Genomic DNA, 19,928 nt, shown 5'->3' with positions numbered 1-19,928 from the left:
TAATTTTTTTTTGAGAGAAGTAAAAGAATAATTTAACTGCAAAATAAAAGAACAAAATTATGTGCGACATGAAATATCTAGTCTGAAAGTTGATGGATCTTTTCACTAAGCAGCATAATTGAGTAATGTCAATTCGAAATTCATAGCTCTAATTAAAAGAAAATAGGCTCCTAAATGAGTCCTAATTAATAAATAAAATGCGTAAAATCAGAGGTAAATTAGAGAATTGAGCAGTGTACCTCAATTTCAATACAGAGTACCAAGTACATTTTTTTTTTCCTCTTAATTTTCTAAAGAAAATTTGTAAATTGCAGCCATTTAAAGTTTGTATTTTGCAAAAAAATTGCATATTGTAGCCCAAAATTTCTTATAAATTGTAAGTTGTAGTTTGATTCAACTTTTTCATCGGTTTATGTGTCGCAAAATATTCGGTTAAGGTTTTAGGGTCCAAATTGTGTTCGGAATTAGAAAAAAAAATAACGCAAGTGCCTCGTTTTGCATAATAAAAAATAGTTTCCCTCGTTTTGCATTATCTTAATTCTGATGGTAGTTGAAGAAAGTCAAGAAGCCATCATAAGTTCACTTTAACTCAGACAAATGAAACATGGGCATTCAGCTTTCAATCTTTGAATAAAATATCTTGAAGCATAGTATTTGAAGTTTGAACTATCTATCTATCTCAACAATGACTGCAACTTCCCTCAAAAAAAAAAAAAAAAAAATAAAAAAAAAAAAAAAATAAAGGTGACTGCAACTGGACTCACATATGCTATGGGACAGCGCTATATGGAGACATCAAAGATAATGCCTACTGGATAGTGTTTGAAACTGAATTAAATGTGAAAGCTAAGTGGCTTTCTTAAAAAGATTAAAAATAAAACCAAAAATTGTATGCTAGCAGCTTCGACCACTGACCCACACGCAAAAATAATCAACTTCCTACTTGCAGTCTTGCATCCTTCACCATCAAAGCAGCGCCATTCATTATTACATAAAATTTTATATTAATACTGTTGCAGGCCTTCAGCAAGTTTTTAACGATATTTTATTTTTTTATTTGGAGGGGGGCACATGGTATTGAGAGGCACAAATCCAAGAGGAACATATGTAGCATGCACGATGCCCAGCGAGGGACAATTTCTTATCTCTAAGTTTATAGATTCGGGCCGAAAGCTCAAATAATAACCCTCAGGGCAGAAGCTGTAGAGACAAGGGAGTTCTTCGAGATGCATAGCCGTTAATTCAGGAAGCTCAATCAAAGTTGTGTGTCCTACAACCGTTGAATCTGCTGCAAATATTTCCTCCAGTAGCTGTGCTCTTTTTATAGTTATTTTCCGTAGTCTTGGAAGTTTTACTGTAACGGAGACTGGAAAAATTTTCCTTAATCTGTCACATCCTTCTACATGGAGACAGACCAATCGAGGGACGAAGCAATTGATGACTGCAGAACTACTGTTACTTGGATGAATAGAAGGCGGCTCAATCAAATTCAACAACTCCTTGCAGTTGATCACCTGTAAAGTTTCGAGCAAGCATAGAGTTTGAGCAAGGGTACTTGAGAAGAGACCATTCCTTAGGGCCATGCAACTGTTTACTCTTAGAACGCGAAGGCGCGATAGGCAAATCAACTCAGTAGGCCCCTTCCATATGCATGCTAAATTCGGCAACTGATTCAGGTTCAAGCATAGCAACGGAAGATTAATAGGCCTTGAGATTTCACCAAAAACTTCAACATCAAACAACACTTCTACACTGCAATTTGTAACATGCACATCAGGCAGATGCATCAAATAATTTGGCTCTCTCATTGCACATTCTTCTAAATGTAGCCATGCTGATGGTGGGCATGTCATAACATAGCCTGTTGGAAAGACTTGGGTGAGGCAGGGCAAATTTACAAGCTGCATATTCTCCAATACAGGAAGCTTAATTGAATCACTACCCTGAAATACTTCTTGATCTTCAACAAAAATTTGCTTTAACTTGGGTGATCCTTTAACAATTAGTTTTTTCAGACTTGGCAAGCATCGAGCAATAGAGAGAGGAAAAATGCTCTGTAATCTGTCACATCCTTCTAAATGGAGAGATGTCAGCTTAGGTAAGCATTCAGCTGAAAGTGTACTTATTTTGTGTCCTTCATGATCTTCATTTTCACGCCATGGAAAGCATTGAGCAGCGGAAAGTGGGAAGATGGTTCTAAGCTTTTCAAATCCTTCTACAGTTATGCTCATTAGTTTTGACAAGCACGAAACTTGAACGTGGTCTTCAGCATAACCTGGCTCAAAAATATTTTCTAGCTTATTGCAGTTGTAAACCTCTATAATTTCAAGATTTTGTAGAGTTTGAGCCATTTTATGTGTGAAAAGACAGCTTTCCAGGGCTATGCAGTTGTTTATTGTGATACGGCGAAGTGACCATAGATACATGGAGTTAGTGCTCCCCTTCCATATGTATTTTAGATTGGGTAAGCAGCTGAGCCTCAAATTTACCAAATTTGCAAAAGAGGATTCTCCAATTTGCCCATTTTCATAGTCTTCCAGATTAAACACTTCCTCTGCATCAAAGTTTTCAATCTTTATTACAGCATCTTCATTCATTACTCTGAGTGGCAAAATTCCAATAGACTTTTTACAGATTTTCCCTTGCAAAGGTGTTCGTACTTCCTGTCAATAAAATTAAGAACACAGAAATAATCAAGATTTTCCCTTAGACTCTGTGTGGAATATTATGTATATCCAACTACGTGTGATACAAAAGATATAACAATTTTATTTTACTACATGATGTGATTGAATTTTTACCTCATCTTCAATGTATACAACATCTTCAGTGTCGGTGTATACCTCATCTTCACTGTCGGTGTATACCACATCTTTGGTGTCCAGAAGGCAGAGCTTTCTCAAGGAAGAGCATATTAACACATGGTAACTCGGAGGGGCAATGCTTTTCAAGCTTGGCAGTGCAATGAGTATTAACGTTTTCAAATTTTGAAGACGTATATGCTCTAAGCTTGTTGAATTCCTTTGCTCTCCAACATCATCTTGAAATAGGGTCTTTAGAATTGGGCAACTATTGATTTCAAGGAGTTTTAGCTCTGGGAGAGCTGAAACCAAAGAGAGAGGAAATATAGTTTGCAAATTCTTACAATTGTGTGCTGCAAGTTTTTCCAGTTGCTGGAAACAAGTCTCAGCCTCTCCAAATTCATCTTGAAGATCATCATAAGGTTCAATGAGATGCTTAAATTTTGCGCAGTTGCGTATTGTTACAGTTGTGAGAGAGCTAAGAGTCTGAGCAACGCTGAAAGTGAAGATACTTTGAAGAACCATGCAATCTTCAACTACTATTTCTTTAAGATCGGATAATGTGACATGCCCAGAAGACGCAGATTCATCTTCAAGATCACTAGGCTCAATGATGTGCTCCAACTCCTTGCAGAAGCGAACTGTAATAGTTGTTAGAGAGTTTAGAGTTTGAGCAACTCTCTGTGGGAAGAGACTTTTGATGGCCCCGCAATAGGATGCTTCGATTTCTCGGAGATTAGATAGCCTGATGAATCTAGTGGGTTCCTTCCATATGTACTGCAGATCTGGAAACTGGTGTAACTTCAACACTTCTAATTTTTCAAGGACTGGTTGTTGACCTGCTTTAAGATCAAACACCTCATGTACAGCTTCAAAGAAATTGAGCTCTAAACTTTTTATATCCATTAAACTTTGCGATGCTTTAATTGGTAAAAGTCTCTTGGATTTATGCCATTTTTGTTCTTCCTGCAAATAATAACATAAATCTCTTGACATTTGCATAATAGATCCGATTTTGATTTAGTGCTTGAAATGAAAAACACTAACATTGATGCTAGCAAAACTAAGTATGGAGTAATTAATAAAATCACAAATTGAGGGAAACCTAATAAAATCCCACTTATCTAAACTAGGGTGTCCTACGCACGCGATTTGTGCGAGGGGTAGCTCTTGCATAAAAGTAAAAGTTGTATTGACGAGTATTTACACCTTTAGTTTGGGTGGTAGACCTGATAGTTTTAATACGTACAATTTGATTTTTGTGCCTATACGGTGGCTTTGTAGAAATATAAGAAAGCCACCAAAAACTTTTATGACAATTATTTTTTAAACCTTCAAAAGTTTGACAGTGTTATTTCAAAATTTTTATTAAATAACATTTAATTGATTTGCATCTCTTCATATCTTAAGCTATTGTTAGTTTAGAACTTTTAATTGATTTGCATGATTCAATAACATAGCATATTTTTCTCAATTAGTGGTTTGTACACTCGGGATTAAAGTGGAAAGAACATAGCAAATAATTATCAAGTACATTATGAATTTATAAAAGAACATATCACTGAAATATAAAGAACACGGTATATTATGAGATACTTATTATCAAAAAGGTAAAAGATAATTATAAATTGAGTTTCATTAATAATTTAATGTCAAATCATTTCAAAATATTACATTTGAATTAGAAAATATTTAGATATAAACAATTTCTCTATCTAAAATTAATTTTACACAAATATAATTCAAAATTTCTTTCTTAATTTTTAGAAAATCAAAATAAAAGAACATATTATATAAGTAAAATGAACATAATGTGTATTATTATACCCAAAGAACATAATTTGTATTATTATAACCAAAGAACATGATTAATATATATTGCCTCAAAGAACATTGTTTGTATTGTAAAGAACATATAGTTTAGACTTAAAGAACATATTGATTAGACTTAAAACATATTTTATTGCAATTAAAAAAAAATGATAAAAGAACATTGATCAAAATAGGAAGAACATCATCTTCAACCTTAGAAAATAACATCAAAACATAAAAATAGATACCTTTTATCTCAACAACAAATTTGTCAATTACATCGATCTTTCAATAAATGATTCACCAAAACCATAAAATCAACTCCGAAATAACATTAAATCACTTTGAAATTCAAAATTTAACATAGTTTCTCTTTTTTTTTTTTTTTTTTTTTTTTTTTTTTGAGGGAACCATAGTTTCTCTCTCTATAAACCAAATTTTTTTCTCTTAACAAAAAAAATAAAAAAAATAAAATTGTGTTTATCAAAAGTAATATGGAATGTAAATAATGAATAAGGAATAAAAATGTTTTGATTTTTTTTTCTCGTGTACTTTGTATTTGTATACAATGTTCTTTCTGCATTTTTATAACTCATGCATTTTGACCAGGTGTATCATGCTCATGGTACACCTGGGTGTATAATGAAATTTTCAATTTTTCTTCAAACGAATTTTTTGTGAGCTTTGGTCGTACGGAGTAATAATATGTGAATATTCGTTGCAACTAAAAACTTAATAATGTAAGTTCAATGTTCTACGACCATCTAATATCTATATCTATATCTAATTAATACTAAAGCAATAACCACTTAGTTATATTTTTCCTCCTTAAATTCTCTCATAATTAATACCATTTTTTTTTTCCTATCATCAATTTCCCTCGATTTTAAAGTTATTTATACCTCTTGATAACATCTGCTCAAATATCACTATTGAATATGAATGTCATTTAAATTCCATAATGTTGTTTATGTGCGTGCCATCAAATAATGTACAATTCAAAAGCTTATAAACCTTAACAATAGTTGTAATTAAAGGACAACAAGATTGTAAATAAGAAGAGCAACCACTAATGAGTAAAAATAATTTGTCTCTTGGTTAAATAGAGTCTTCGTACATGAATCTGGAGCTAATTTCACGAACCTTAGGTCGAGATCAACAAGGTTGATGGGGACTGACGTTTGCCGTTGGGGGATCCAGTTGGGGTTTTTCGAGGGTTGGGGATGGTTTTTTTTTAAAGAGTTTAGAGTTTTGTGGGGGTAAGGAGGGGGGTAGGTGGTTCGTGCAATGCCGACGCCGGAGGGTCTGGGCACGGCTGGCGCCAGGGGATGGGGGATTGAGGCTGGAGGCCGGGGGTTGGCGATGGTGGATGGGGGAAAGTGTGGTTGGTGAATTTTTCTTAATTTTTTTTAAAATAATTTATTTGTTAATTAAAAAATAAAGGAAAATCTGATTTTCAAGGGCATATTAGTCATTTTGCCTTTAGTAAACCATAGTTAGGCTTATAAATATAAGTTAATCTCGTTAATATTACCACTGAATTAATCACACAAATTGTTGATTACCAAAGATAATTTAATTCTTTGATGTTTACCATTGAGAAAAATAAAAAATTCAAGAGTACCATTGAGAATTTCTTTTTTATTCTTTTTAAATAATAATAATAACATACGATGTACAACATATAATGTACAAAGCTTTATAATTTTTTAATTAAAAAAAGGCATTACAAGTTTTTGTTAAAAAAAACTTTGAATTAATTGATGATATATATGTTTAATGATAAAAAAAACCATTAAATATATTAATGAGAGTAAACATATTAATGAGGGTAAAAAAGTAAATACACATTTTTGTACACGATTTTGTACATATTTTTGAGGGTATAGTTGGTAGCACATTATTTTTAAGAGTTATCTTTCTACTTTTTATAAGGTAGGGATATGTTTACATAAATTATACTAACTTATCAAATCTATTAATCTAATAACAATTGAGTATTCCCTCCATATTTTTCAATAGCATTTACTTGACTACCTCGAAGTTGTATGGAAATAAGTTACGAGTAGGTCAATTTATTACAAAAGTTGAAAAGTGTAATAAAAAAAAAAAAAAAATTGAATTGGAGACTAGGCCTTGTTTGGTAAAGATATTTTTAAAGAGCTTTTTAGCTTATTTTGCCCAATTAGATGTTTGCTTATTTTACAAACGAGTAACTTTTTATTTGCTTATTTGACAAATGAGCAAACTAATGATTGCTCATTTCTTAAATGAGCAAAGAAATGCTTTTGATTTAATGAATTATTAAAGAAATCTTTGTCATTTGACAAATGAGCAATTAAGTTTTTTCTCATTTGTGATATTAGCAACTAAAGATTCAACTAACTATTTGCTTAGTTTGTTGCTAAATGATAAAAAATTTGATTGCTAATTTTCAAATTAAATTAAATACATCTATTAAATTTAATTTGGGAAATTGATTGCTCATTTCCCAAATTAAATTAACTATTTGCTCATTTTTTTTTTCATATTCTCTATTTTTTTTAATAAATTAAATACATCTATGTTATTATTAACTTAAAATTATTTTTATTGAAAGTATTTTTTTTTACTAATATTCACTATAATTTTTTAAAATAAATTAATATATTATGAGGATCTTATTTTAAAGAACTTTTTAAAAAGAATTTTATGATAGAAATATATTCGAGTTATAGGATATTTTTAAAAAATTATAATTAATATTATATACCTGAAATATTAGAAGTATCTCAACAAAAAAACTTTTTATAACAATTTTATTTTGAAAAATCTATCCAAAATTCATTTACTGAGTGTGTCACAATAAAACCTAGTTTTGCCTATGTGGCGTGACACATGGTGAATAACTGGAATCCCAATTATTGCTGTCTCGTGGCCTGACTGCGAGACCGGCTTTATATATTAGTAATATGATATGATTAAAGCAGATTAGATTGTAAAAGCGTCTAAATAAAATGTGTCAATTAATATAATGGAGGAAATATAAAGGTTTATCTTTTAGCAGCCTAAAAAGTTAGAAATTAAAGGTAATAATTTTCTATATATATATATATAGGTAGGTTACTACAGGAGTTATGTACAAGTGTGGTTTAATATGCACGTACCTGTCCTGAAGAATTCCATTTGTTATAGAAACATAGACTTCGCAAACAGGGGCAATCAACATGGTAATTGTCTGGAGTGACGCTCACAAGACTTGGCACCCCATAGAGTTCCAGATTTTGGAGGTTGGGAAGCTTAATCACCTGGAACTCTCTGCAATCATTTCCATTTCTTATGTCATCACTTATTATGTACTCTAGCTTTTTAGCGTCCCTTACTAGCAGCTTTTGGAGGCATGAAAGAGCTTCTATCAATGAAAGCGGCCATATACTTCTTAAATTGTTACAATATTCTATGGAAATCCATTCCAGTCTAGGAAAGCATGCGGATTCAGAAACATTTGAACAGTCTTCATCATTGGTGTCAATTATATGCTCCAGCTTAGTACTATACCTAATCTTAAGGACTCGTAGTTCAGGGAGAGCTCTGAGCATGGAGAGGGTGAATAGGCTTCTCAACTTGTAACATCCATATATGTTAACTGTTTGCAGTTTATTGAAGCTTATAGATGCAAGATGGTCGTCAAGAGGGAGACGCAACAATGCAGAATTAATAGATTCCTCGAAGAAAATGTGCTTAGACGACACATGGGTCTCCTTCATGAACATATCATTACTTTCTTCAACAACCTCAGCAAGATTAAGGAACACTCCTTCCTTAAAGTAAAAAGGATCGTCCTCATGATTTTTACTTCTTCGCAAGGATAACGGCTTAAGGATAATCTGGGCATTTGCAGGCATTTCTTCTTGCAATATCTGTCAAACAGAGACAGCTACTCAATATACAAATGGTAGAAAAATCATATTATGAATGTCAGACAAAGAAAGATAAGCAGTAAATATTTTATTGCACAATTTACCATTTATCGGGAAAATTCAAGTTTATCAATTTGATAAACAAAATTTGTTTATCAAATGGCACAATTGTAAATAAATCAACAACTTTTTATTAAATATGGGTCCCACTGTTGTTGATATATTTACGAAAATGCCATGATAACTGTGCATTTATGTTGTTTTATTTACCATTTTGCCATTTGATAAACAAATTTTGTTTATCAAATTGATTAACTGGAACTTCCTCCCATTTATCCACTAGGTTTTCAGCTTCTCATGATAACAAACTAAAATAACCAAAATGCATGGTTTTTCAAGTTGTGTGTGACCGTGTGCAAGAATCCTTAATGAAAGGTACGTAGTGCCCTTAACGGCAACAGTAGAAATTGGTTATTATTTCCTCTGTTCGTAACAATAATCGCAACACTTTCATTTAACATCTGTTTTATAATAACATCAACACTTCTTTATTTAATAAGGACCTGCTATTATTTATTATGTTTTTCTCCTACTAATAGAACTCCACTTACACTACTTTTTTTTGTTTTTTTTTTCTATCTCATACTACAATTATATATATCCTCACTAATCATACTTTATATTATAAAATTTCCCTATTGATCCCACCCTATAATTTTTTCCTTAAACTTTGTACAGCTTCTAATATTGAGATTATTATAAAACGGAGAGAGTAATAAGTTTTAATAAGTTCGTATAGTAAAAAATTCATGAATATAACACACCCTATTCATTTGGTCACACTTGGAGCAGATGGTACCACTAAGGCACTAACTATGATTTGATAATACGTTAGCAGCACTACCTCATACGAAATGATAAAATAGACTGTCAAAGCATAAGAAAAGAGAAAGAAATACCATATCTTCCGTTGGTATGAGACCACCAGCATGCTTAGTGACTAGTAGTTTGGTTATGAACCATGAGTTGACTTTTAATTTAGAGAGAGCTGGGAAATTTAGATTGTAGTTCTCAGGCAAGAGCCGATATAGGCTCGGCAAATCTAGTAGGGCTAAACACAGGAGCTTGTCCATCTTGATCATCCCAACATCAGGCATATTAACATCCCCATCACTAAAAACTTGCTTAAGCTGAATACAATTTTGTATGAACATGCTCTCCAACTTTGGAAGGCGGTCCCCAACAATTAAGGATATTGGCAGAATGCTCTCCAATTTCTCACAAGATTCTATGTGAATCTGTTTGATTTCAAGGAAGCTCATCTGTTCAGATGGATCATCTAGCTTAATAATTGTTTCCAGTGCTCCACATTCAACGAGTTTGAGACATTGTAACTTATCCAAACTCCGAACAGAAGTAGAGGTGAATAGACAAGTCAACCCATTACATTTGTTCAAGTGAATGTTGGTGAGATTGTTGAGAGAGTAAGCTTGGTGAGGACCCTTCCATATGTACTTCAGTTTTGGTAAGTTAACCAACTCTAATTTAACCAACTCTGAGAGTAGTCCATCATACTTCCGATGCTTGAACTCAATAAGCGTGAAAATCTCTTCTAATTCATTGCAGTCATGGATCTTCATCTTACGCAGAGACTGGAAGCTGCTAACCATTGCTTCAAGCTCTTGCTTTCCCTACAATAATTAAAGGCCAAACTTTAGATCATAGCATAAATCAAAAGCCATTCAAACTTAGCAATAATGTATAGAATTAGAAGCATAAAGAAAACCTAGGCCTAGACCTTGACCATCATCCTCCGTACCAATTGGTTACTTTCAAATTAAGCAATTTTTATATTTTCATACATTACTTCAATACATAGTAACTTAAGCAAATTGAAAAGCTGTGCTTGCTCATACCAGTTGGTCAGGCAACTTCCAAATACTCTTGAGCTTCTTCAGGCATCTTAACTCCATCTCCATGATTGTAGGATAGAGCAGCGGGAGGTCATGTTTAGCATGTAATTGGCACATCATACACGTTCTCCAGTCCATGACAATTTTGTATCCACAACCGTTTTAATTGTGATCCAACTGGAAGCAAGTCTGGAATTACATTCTTCAACATTGGGCAACTGTTAAGGCAAGCAAACTTTTATCTTCCCCAGACAATTAGGTGGAGGTGGCCCATTGCACATCTTCCTCAGCTGATACATGTAATTTAATTCTATTTCAGCTAAATTCGGGAGTACCTGGGATGTAGGAGAAGGCAGCACTGGTGTTGTAACACTGTTATCAATGAAATACTCTAGATCCTTACAATTTGTAAGACGGAGTTGCCTAAGATTCTGAAAACCTTTGTCATCAAGTCGAGGAACCATGTTGCTTATACCCGCCATTGAACCAATACCAAGATACTCCAAACTTGGCAACAACTTATCAAAAAACTGATTGACTGAATTGCCATTAAGATAGTCTAGTTCCAAATTTCTTGCCCCGATGGGGTGTTTAAACAACGTGTTACGATTACTGAAAATTATGTTAAAGCTCTGCAGCTCTCTAAGATAATGGGAAAGAGAGTTGACAGTCTTGACACCACTAAGCCTTCCAGAGAAGGCAGTCAAACTAGGTAAGGACTTCTCATTTTGAGTCCGATCAAGAATACAACTTGCCTCACCATCATCAACACCAATACATATAGCATAATCACAAGAAAAATGTAACTCCTCTAGGCTTGTTAATCTCGACAACACATTCCAAGGGATCCTTTCTAGCCTCTCCCAGAGGGAGACATCCAATAGTCTCAAGTTACGAACCTCTCTGATCTCTTCCGGTAATCCACTATTATAAGCGTCTACACCAATATATTGTCTTAATTGGAGAATCTTCAGGTTCTTCAATTTTCCAATTATGCATAGATTTCTATCAATATGACAAATCAGCAAAATTAGTGTCCCTTTGGAATCTTGTTGCATACTTAATAGGAAGTGAAAATTTTAAGATACAGCCACATGTATCTTTTTTGGTACAGATAAAAAACCTAAAAAGAACATATAGTAGTAGCTGTTTTATAAATAACATACAACTAGGTTAGATCCGTGCCATATACGGCTTTTTTACTCTTTATTACGATCTATTAATTTAAAATTATATTTAAATATATAATAAATAATTTGGTCCAAAATAAACTTCTTATTTTATTCCAAATCAAGCAACTTAAAATATTATTTTTTATCCTTTATGATTGCATATTGTATTTTTTATTCAAGTTTTCTCATATTTAGAACCCTAATGGCATATTATTTTTTATTCTATGTTTGATAAGTTTTCATTTACTAATTAAATGTTAGCTTGAACGATACATGTTCATGATTTTTTACTATAAATAATCATACATATAAAGGAATTTATATAAAGATATAATGGTTAGATATCTAAGTTGCTAAATATATTATTTTATAATTATTTCTCTTAATTTTTGGAAGAAATATTTGCGTATATTCTCTATGAATTTTTAAAAAAGTTTTTTTTTTTTTTTTTTTTTTTGTGAACAAAAATATATACTAAGGACACACCAGAAGATGACACGTGTCATTGTTGGTGTGTCTTTTAGTATATAGTTATTGATTGATTGATGATTGATGGACTATTTTGTAAAGGACATACAATCATTTTTGTAAACAACATCCAATTTTATAATTTTTTTTGGAGAATTTCTCATTGGTGGGCTTGGTAGCCATAAAGAATTGCACATTCTCAATGGTGACAAAATTTTTTACCCCCTGCCCATGCCGAAAACCCTAACCATCACCCAAAACACCCACCCCACCATAAAAACCCCCAAGTCACCCCCCAAACAGGCAAACACCCGCCCCCAACCCGAAAACACCAGCCCTAACCCATTAGAGCCCGCCTCATCTCCCCTTTTCATTTTTCCCCACAACATCATCACCATCATCAACATCAGACATTGTTTCACCATCAGACATGCATCATCGCTGCTCACACTAGTAGAAAAATTGAAAAATACAACGCTCATTGGCCACCGGTTTTTGAAAACCGGTGGCTTAATTAAGTGGCGGGATGAGGCAAAGAACAATGGCCACCGGTTCAACCAAACCCGTGGCAAAAATTGGAAAGGCCACCGGTTTTGAACCGGTGGCTTACTAATATAAAAAAAACCGGACTTTTTTTTTTTGGGAAGACAAAATCAACCCTTTAAATACCCCAAACCCTACAATTTAACCCACATCAGCCGTTCACACACCCCTCATTCTCTTTCTCTCTCCTCATTCTCTTTCTCTCTCCTCAATCAGTCTCATTCTCCTCTTCGATCTGTGAATTGAAGCTTCCCCTCTCCCCTCGATCTTCTCCTTCATCCTCTCCTCCTTCTCTTTCTCTCTCCTCTCTCCCCTCTCCTCCTTCTCTTTCTCATCTTCTTCGATCTCCACCAACACCAATTTTTCCACCACCTCGAAGACCACCACCGCAACAATTCAAAGGCCACCACCGCAACAATTCGTAGGCCATTACCGCAACAAGAACACCACCACCACAACGAACACATGCATGAGCAACACCGACTTTAATCGAGGTTAAGGTTTGATTTTAATCGATTTTTAATCTGATTTTAATCCGATTTTTCGATATTTATTTGATTTTAATCGATTTTATTCGATTCTTGTTGATTTTATTCGATTCTTGTTGATTTTTTCGATATTTATTTGATTTTAATTCGATTTTAATCGAATTTTTTTTATTTTTCAATCGAATTTTTCTGGGTTTTTTAAATCTAGTTCAGATTTAATTATGGGTACATTCTTTTTTCTGGGTTTTTTCTGGGTATATTTCGATCTTCTGGGTTTTTTTATATATTTTTGTACATGTTCTGATTTTTTTTTTCGATCTTCTGGTTTTTTTTTATATATTTTAGTACATGTTCTGGGTTTTTTTCTGGGTATAATTCGATCTTCTTGGTTTCTTAAATATTTCAGTACATGTTTCTGAGGTTTTTTTTTTTTCTCGCAGCTTATATATTTTAATCATTTTACTTTTTTTGTTTTAATTGATGCAGGTATATTGATTTAATTTAGATCTTGAATCGAAGAATCAAGATTTAGGAATATTGATTTAGATGTTGTATGGTTTTTTTTTTATTTTGATGTTGTAATTTTTTTTTGTTTTGGTTTATATTGTATTTTATTTATTTATATGTTGTAATTGTACGATACTTCAATTATATCGATTTATATTGTAATTTTCTTTTTTGATTATATGTTGTAAGTTTGCGAGACTATATATTGAATGATAATATGATATTCGATTTATATTTTGATGTTGGAATTTTTTTTTTTTGGGTTTAATTGTTCGGAATTTCAAGTGAATTAAAAATATATATATATATATATATAGGGAGAATTGCCACCGGTTAACCGGTGGCATTAAATTTAATATCAAAAAAAAAAGTGGGAATTGATTATTGCCACCGGTTAACCGGTGGCCATAATAATTAATACCACCGGTTAACCGGTGGCAATTAGCTGTTTTGCCACCGGTTTTGAACCGGTGGCCTTTCTTCTGGGTATTGCCACCCCCCAAATGACCACCGGTTCAAAACCGGTGGCATAGGGGGGTTTTGAACCGGTGGCCAACTTGTTTTTTCGCCTAGTGTCAGATTCAACTTTAAATTTGAAGGGGAAGAAGAGGATACAGTGGGGTTGTTGGGGAAGTTCAGGGCAGCGATAAGGAGGGGAAGGGGGTGGCCTTTTAGGGCAGCGCAGAGTGGGGAAGAGGTGGTCAATGGGTTTTTTGTTAGGGGCTTTGTTTTTTTTTTTTTTATAACTTATATAAAATTAATAAACCTATTAAAAATCAACACATGGCAAAGAACCTAAGAAAACCGATCACCAACCTGTAATGGATCTTTTCAAAAGTGGGATTATATATTTTGGAATAATCGAAAGGTAGAATTGTTTATAGGGTGAATATTCCTATACACTAGGATGATCCCGTGTAAAACTTTAGCGTGAACTGTAATGTTTTATTTTTAAAAAGTAATTACCATTTTGATTCCTTAATTAAAGTTTTATGTCATTCCCTTTCATATTTATACTTTTTTTTAATTAGATTTTATCCACGTTCATTCATTTTTTTAATTTTAAAAACACACATAAATTAAGGGTCTGTTCACATTTACTTAATTTCAATTCAGTTCAGTTCAGCTCCAATTAGTTCATTTTAGTTCAGTTCAGATCCTAATTTTCCTCTCTCATAAAATATTCAGTCCAGCTCAATTCAGTTCAGCTCCAATCAATTTAATTCAGTTTAGTAAATGTGAACAAGCCCTGAATATTTAGATAGAGAGATAGAACGTTATAGCGAAAATGTGACCCATGACGTATTTCATCCACATTCGGATTGTAGATAGATTTACAATAGTTGATCATGCATGAGGTAGTTTTTTTATGATGATGATGAAATTGTCGAGTTTGAATCCAAAGGAGAAGATTATTTCTATATTTTAACAAACATATTTAATTTTTATTATTGTTGTTGTTTTAGAATTTAAATTTAAATAATGTAAGATCAATATTGATTTTAATTGTAATAATCAATAATTTTTTTTTAAAACAATAATTAATGATTAATTTTCAGTTATTACTAGAATTTACATTTTTCAGAATTTATGTTATTTTCGTCAGTAGAAGAAGATATTACTCAAATTATAATGAATGTTCTTTTTAATTTTTTAATGTATATTTAATTGTTAGCATTTCATGAATTCGTTTTTTGAGTTTTATTAACCTATATACTTCGTATTATTCAAGATGTGTAGATTAAAAAGTATTCTTTGGCTTTCAATAATTCAAAGTTTGTTCTTTTTTACTTAAGCAATGTGTTCTAATATGTTCATGTTCGTTTGTTTAATAAACTTCTATATTCTTTTGAGGCATTCATTTGTTTTATAATTTTTTTTTTGTTTTTTATTTTATTTTTATTTTATTTTTATTTTTTTTATCACTTCTACATTCTTTTGAGGCATTCATTTGTTTTATAATTGTTTTTGTTTTTTTATTTTTTTTTTATCTCTTATGTATTATAAGGTTCTTGATCATTTTGTTAAGCTTATGCGTTTTAGGGCTTGTGTTTATTGAATTTACCTCTTATGTTTTTTGAACTTAACTCTTACATACATATGTTTTGGAACTCAATTAAAATTAGTTTCCAACGTCCTTTTTTTTTTGGAAACAACATCATTTTTAATTATTATGATATTTATTTTGAATATCATATACTTTGTATTAGTTTGTATTTTTTATATTATATTAATTGTCATCTAATTGTGTTTTTATTTTTTAAAAAAATTAGGATCATGAAGGTTGATAACGATATTCTTGAACCCTCTCATCAAGTAATAAAGAACAATTATTTGTAATATTAATAAAGATTATGATTATATTATGTAATGAAATAAACAAGACAATCAATAAAGAACCTCACAACAAATACAAGACAATCATTAAAGATGAATTTTATCACTAGATATTTTTAAAAATTACTAGAAAAAAACATAATGATTTTTTTAAGAGAATATTTTAAAGAAAGAGAACTTCGATAAGTGCAATTACTAGATATATCAAGGATCACTATTATGGAGATAATAAGTTCATTCTATAGGGTCGTCAATATCTGGTGCTAGATATGATAATTGATCTTTGGGTTAGTTAAATAGCCCAAAGCCTTATAGAATGGATCCTATGAGGTCACACAACAAGGGTATTGGGTTAAACAAGTAAGAGGCCCATTAATAGGCCTCATGAGATTATGACATACCATGTAGAGTGTTGGGCTAGAGTAGTGTGTTTAGGATAAGGGTTTTGGGCTTTTGACATGGGCTCTTATTTAGAGATGTGATCTATAAATAAGATCCATGCCTAGGGTTGCAAGTAAGCAGTAACAATCAACATACAGTAGATTGTGAAAGAAGCAACCAAGCCCCAAAACCCTAAACACTCTCCTCACTCACGGCCCTCCCCTCTCCCCTTCACGTTCGTACGTGCGGTGCCCCTCATGGTGGCTCGCGGTGTTCGTCGTGGTGGTTCATGGTTAGCTCGTGTCTCTCTTCTCCGTTGAAGGTTGATTGAAGCGTTCAGTCACGACTAACTAGCATTAGTGGAGGTTTAACTTGTGCCCGGGGACCAAGTAGAGGAATCACGCTTGGGGTTCTTTATCTCCCTTTATTCTTGCTCGATCGCACGTGGAATCACGCTTCAAAGGTACAATTATTTGTTCTTTATGTGTTATGCATTAGATCCTTGGATTAGGTACTATATGAATATGATTCATGTTTATTTTCGCTGCGTACTACCTATAAACCCCTACAGTGGTATCAGTTAGCCTATTGCATTTACGCATATTGCCAATAATTCTTTGATAATCCACAATTTAAATTCAATTAGGAGGGAGAATATTTATTTATGGGTCAATTATTATATTAAATGTGATTTAACTCTTGGAATTGATTAAATGTGATTTTAATAATGCTCAAAATAGTCATGAAGAGATCCGAATTTTGCCCTAGTTTATTCGAATTTTTTCAAACCCTAACCCTAATTTTTCAAAAATTTCGAACCTAATTAGCCCTAAAATCTGATTTTGTGCTTGATTTTGTTCGATTTCGTTTGTTTAATGATTCATGAATTTAATCTAGTTGATTTTATGTATAAATTGTGAATTTTGCATGATCAATGATTTGATTTAAAAGTTAAATTAAATTGGGGATTATTTTCATGAAGAACCCTAGATTTTAAAATTAGATTGTGAATTTAATTTTAAATTGCATGAATTAGCATAAAAGTTATGTTTTAATTTATCATGGACCACATGAATTTTATTTAACAAAAGTTGTTGATTAAAATTGAAACAAAAAAAAGGGAGGATTTAAGGTACGGCAGCCACGGCAGGGTGGCGCTGCCACGGCGACTGCCGCACCAGGTGGTCCAGGAGGGAGGGCGGGCTGGGCAGGGTGCTCGGACAGCAGAAGCAGCGACAGCAGTGCCGCGCAAGTGTTGCGTGTGCTGCTGCTGCCCTTGCGTCGCTGCTGTGCAGCGTACACCGCAAGGTGTACGGCCATCGTGGCTGGCTTCAGCTGGCCACACCACGGTGGCTGGCGCACGTTTTTCAAAAAACAAAAAAAAATCTGTTTTTTGAAAATTTATTTCAAGATAATTATGAATTATTTTGGGATAAAATCAGTTTTATTTTGGATAAGTTAAAATATTTTGAAAATATGATCTTTTATTTTAAAAGATAAAATTTGTTTTATTTGGATAAATCTTTTATTTAAGGATAAAATCAAATATTCAAAAGTTGTTATATTTGATATTATCCATATTTAAGTTGTTAAATTGGTAATTATCCTAAATTAAAGTGGTTAATTTTGGATAAGATTTGTTAAGATATTCTGAGCATATTCCAAAAGGATAATAATTAATTTAAATAATGTGATTATCCCATAATTATTTTTGGATATAATTGATTTAAAATATTGTGATTGGCTAGTAATTAGGATAGAATTTCCTAACTTTGTTAGGATAATATTTGAGGATAAATATGATTTATCTTTTAGGATTAAAATAAGATTTGATTCTATCTTATGACTAATTTAGAATATATGATATTTTATTGATGATCATGAATAATATATAATATTATCTAATTACATTAATTAAAATATGAGATATTTAGATGCCATGTTTCCTTAATTGTGAACATTCGATGTTGTAGTTTAGGAAAGCATGATGAGTGATTTATTATGTGACAATTTTATAATATATGATGTTGTTTATTGCTATATAATGACTAGTATGGCCCAGTAGATGGCTAAATACGATCTGCGCATCGTGATGTATTTTTGTAATCTTAGTACGGTCTACGTACCGATAAAGTATTTTGTAATTTTATTTTATTTTATTTAAGTAGTAGATAGAATAGAGTAGAATTACAGGTTGCAGTTAATCCAAGAAGCCCATGAAGTGAAGGCCCAAAGGAGCAAGGTGGATGTGATCCATGATGATTCAAGTGGGAGCATTTACTTTATTAGTTTTCTTAGGATTAGGGGCCATGCTATGTCTTATTTATGCATTCAGTATTTTATGCATGTGAGATTTTATTGATGTTCTGTGATGATGCGCTAGAGTTCACTATTTAATCACAACATAATAAATCTAGATCCCAGTAATATTGATGCAGCTTTTCCAATTAAAAACCCGACGAAAACCTTGATCGTTTATGATGGGTCGGCCTCAGCAGAGCATCATAATATATCTTGGGAAGTGGGGGTAGGACCGCAGATCTACACTTTTAATTGGTTATATTCAACAAGGTTACCTAAAGCGTTTAGAACCTTGAAGCTAAGAGTAATAATTAAACATGCGATGGTTAATTATTCAACCAAGAATTACAAGAGTTGTAATCAGTAAAGAGTTTACTCACCTTGAAAATGTAATGGTTGATGGCAGGGCCTCAGTCCGGTCAATTATTGCACAAATAAAGGATCTTGGAATCACTTAATTCAAGTTGGGATCACTTAAATTGAATAGAGTGTTTTATAGTTACCAATTTAATTCTCTTATGGTACTTTAAATTTAATAAACATAATTGAATTTTGCGTTTACTTATAAGTAACATGTCGTTCTAATTTTATTATTATATATAATCTCCTCGATTGAAAATAAATTTGAGAAACGTTCTCAAAAAGTTTAAAAGATAATCCATAAACCTATATTCCAATTTTGCTAAGATTGTTCTAAAAGGCAAGTTTTAGAAATTCATGTCACAGGTCTAAGGTTGGTTTTATTCAAAATGTTTGAGTAAAATGCCAACACATCTTCATTTTGAAAAATGTTTCAAGGGATATAATGAGATTAGAGGTACAAACCCTCCAAAAGACAAGTATAAAAATCCAATAAAATCTCTTATCCTCAATATGATTGAATGTAAGAAAGTGATTGGAAATATCTATGATCAAAAGTTGATCAAATGACAGTATTCTTCATCTATTTTATATAGAGTTTAATACTTGATTAAACTCAAATATAAATAATGATAGAATAGACTTAGCAAAATCATAAAAAAAAAAGCTTAAAGTAGTTGAGCAATGTATCATTTTGAACCTAAGAGAAATGTTCTAAGTGGCTCAAAGGGAAAGGTTTAGGAATATATGAGGATTGCATTAAGATTTTATAGGCCAAGAAATGCAAACAAGTTGCTACTTCTCAAACCTAGAACTACTTACATGCTAAAAGTTGTTATGAACAACAAATGTTTGGACCAATTCAAATGTTTGGACCAATTCAAATTAATTAGAAACTACCTCATATAGTTGGAAGGTAAAAGAATGGAAATGTTTCAATATAAGA

The 19,928-nt window shown here is 32.3% G+C and overlaps 1 protein-coding gene and 1 long non-coding RNA gene across 2 annotated transcripts; one reads left to right on the top strand and one right to left on the bottom strand.

Annotated features, from left to right (window-relative positions):
* Positions 1 to 1,034: 1,034 nt before the first annotated feature.
* Positions 1,035 to 10,491, bottom strand: LOC145604149 (uncharacterized). The gene is made up of 5 exons (XM_081660099.1): positions 10,429 to 10,491; positions 9,472 to 10,203; positions 7,760 to 8,512; positions 2,802 to 3,767; positions 1,035 to 2,663 (listed from the first exon to the last, which is right to left on the bottom strand). The coding sequence occupies exons 1-5, from the start codon at positions 10,489 to 10,491 to the stop codon at positions 1,035 to 1,037; spliced, it is 4,143 nt and encodes a 1,380-aa protein (XP_081516225.1).
* Positions 10,492 to 12,770: 2,279 nt separating this feature from the next.
* Positions 12,771 to 13,835, top strand: LOC145606108 (uncharacterized). The gene is made up of 2 exons (XR_014105217.1): positions 12,771 to 13,108; positions 13,583 to 13,835. It is a non-coding gene; the product is annotated as an uncharacterized LOC145606108 (long non-coding RNA).
* The last annotated feature ends 6,093 nt before the right edge of the window (positions 13,836 to 19,928 follow it).

The sequence above is a fragment of the Chenopodium album genome, chromosome 22 (assembly GCF_948465745.1).
Source record: "Chenopodium album chromosome 22, dcCheAlbu1.1, whole genome shotgun sequence".
NCBI classification, from domain to species: domain Eukaryota; kingdom Viridiplantae; phylum Streptophyta; class Magnoliopsida; order Caryophyllales; family Amaranthaceae; genus Chenopodium; species Chenopodium album.
Note: the sequence above shows the minus strand (reverse complement) of the source record. Positions and strands in the feature narration are given on the sequence as shown.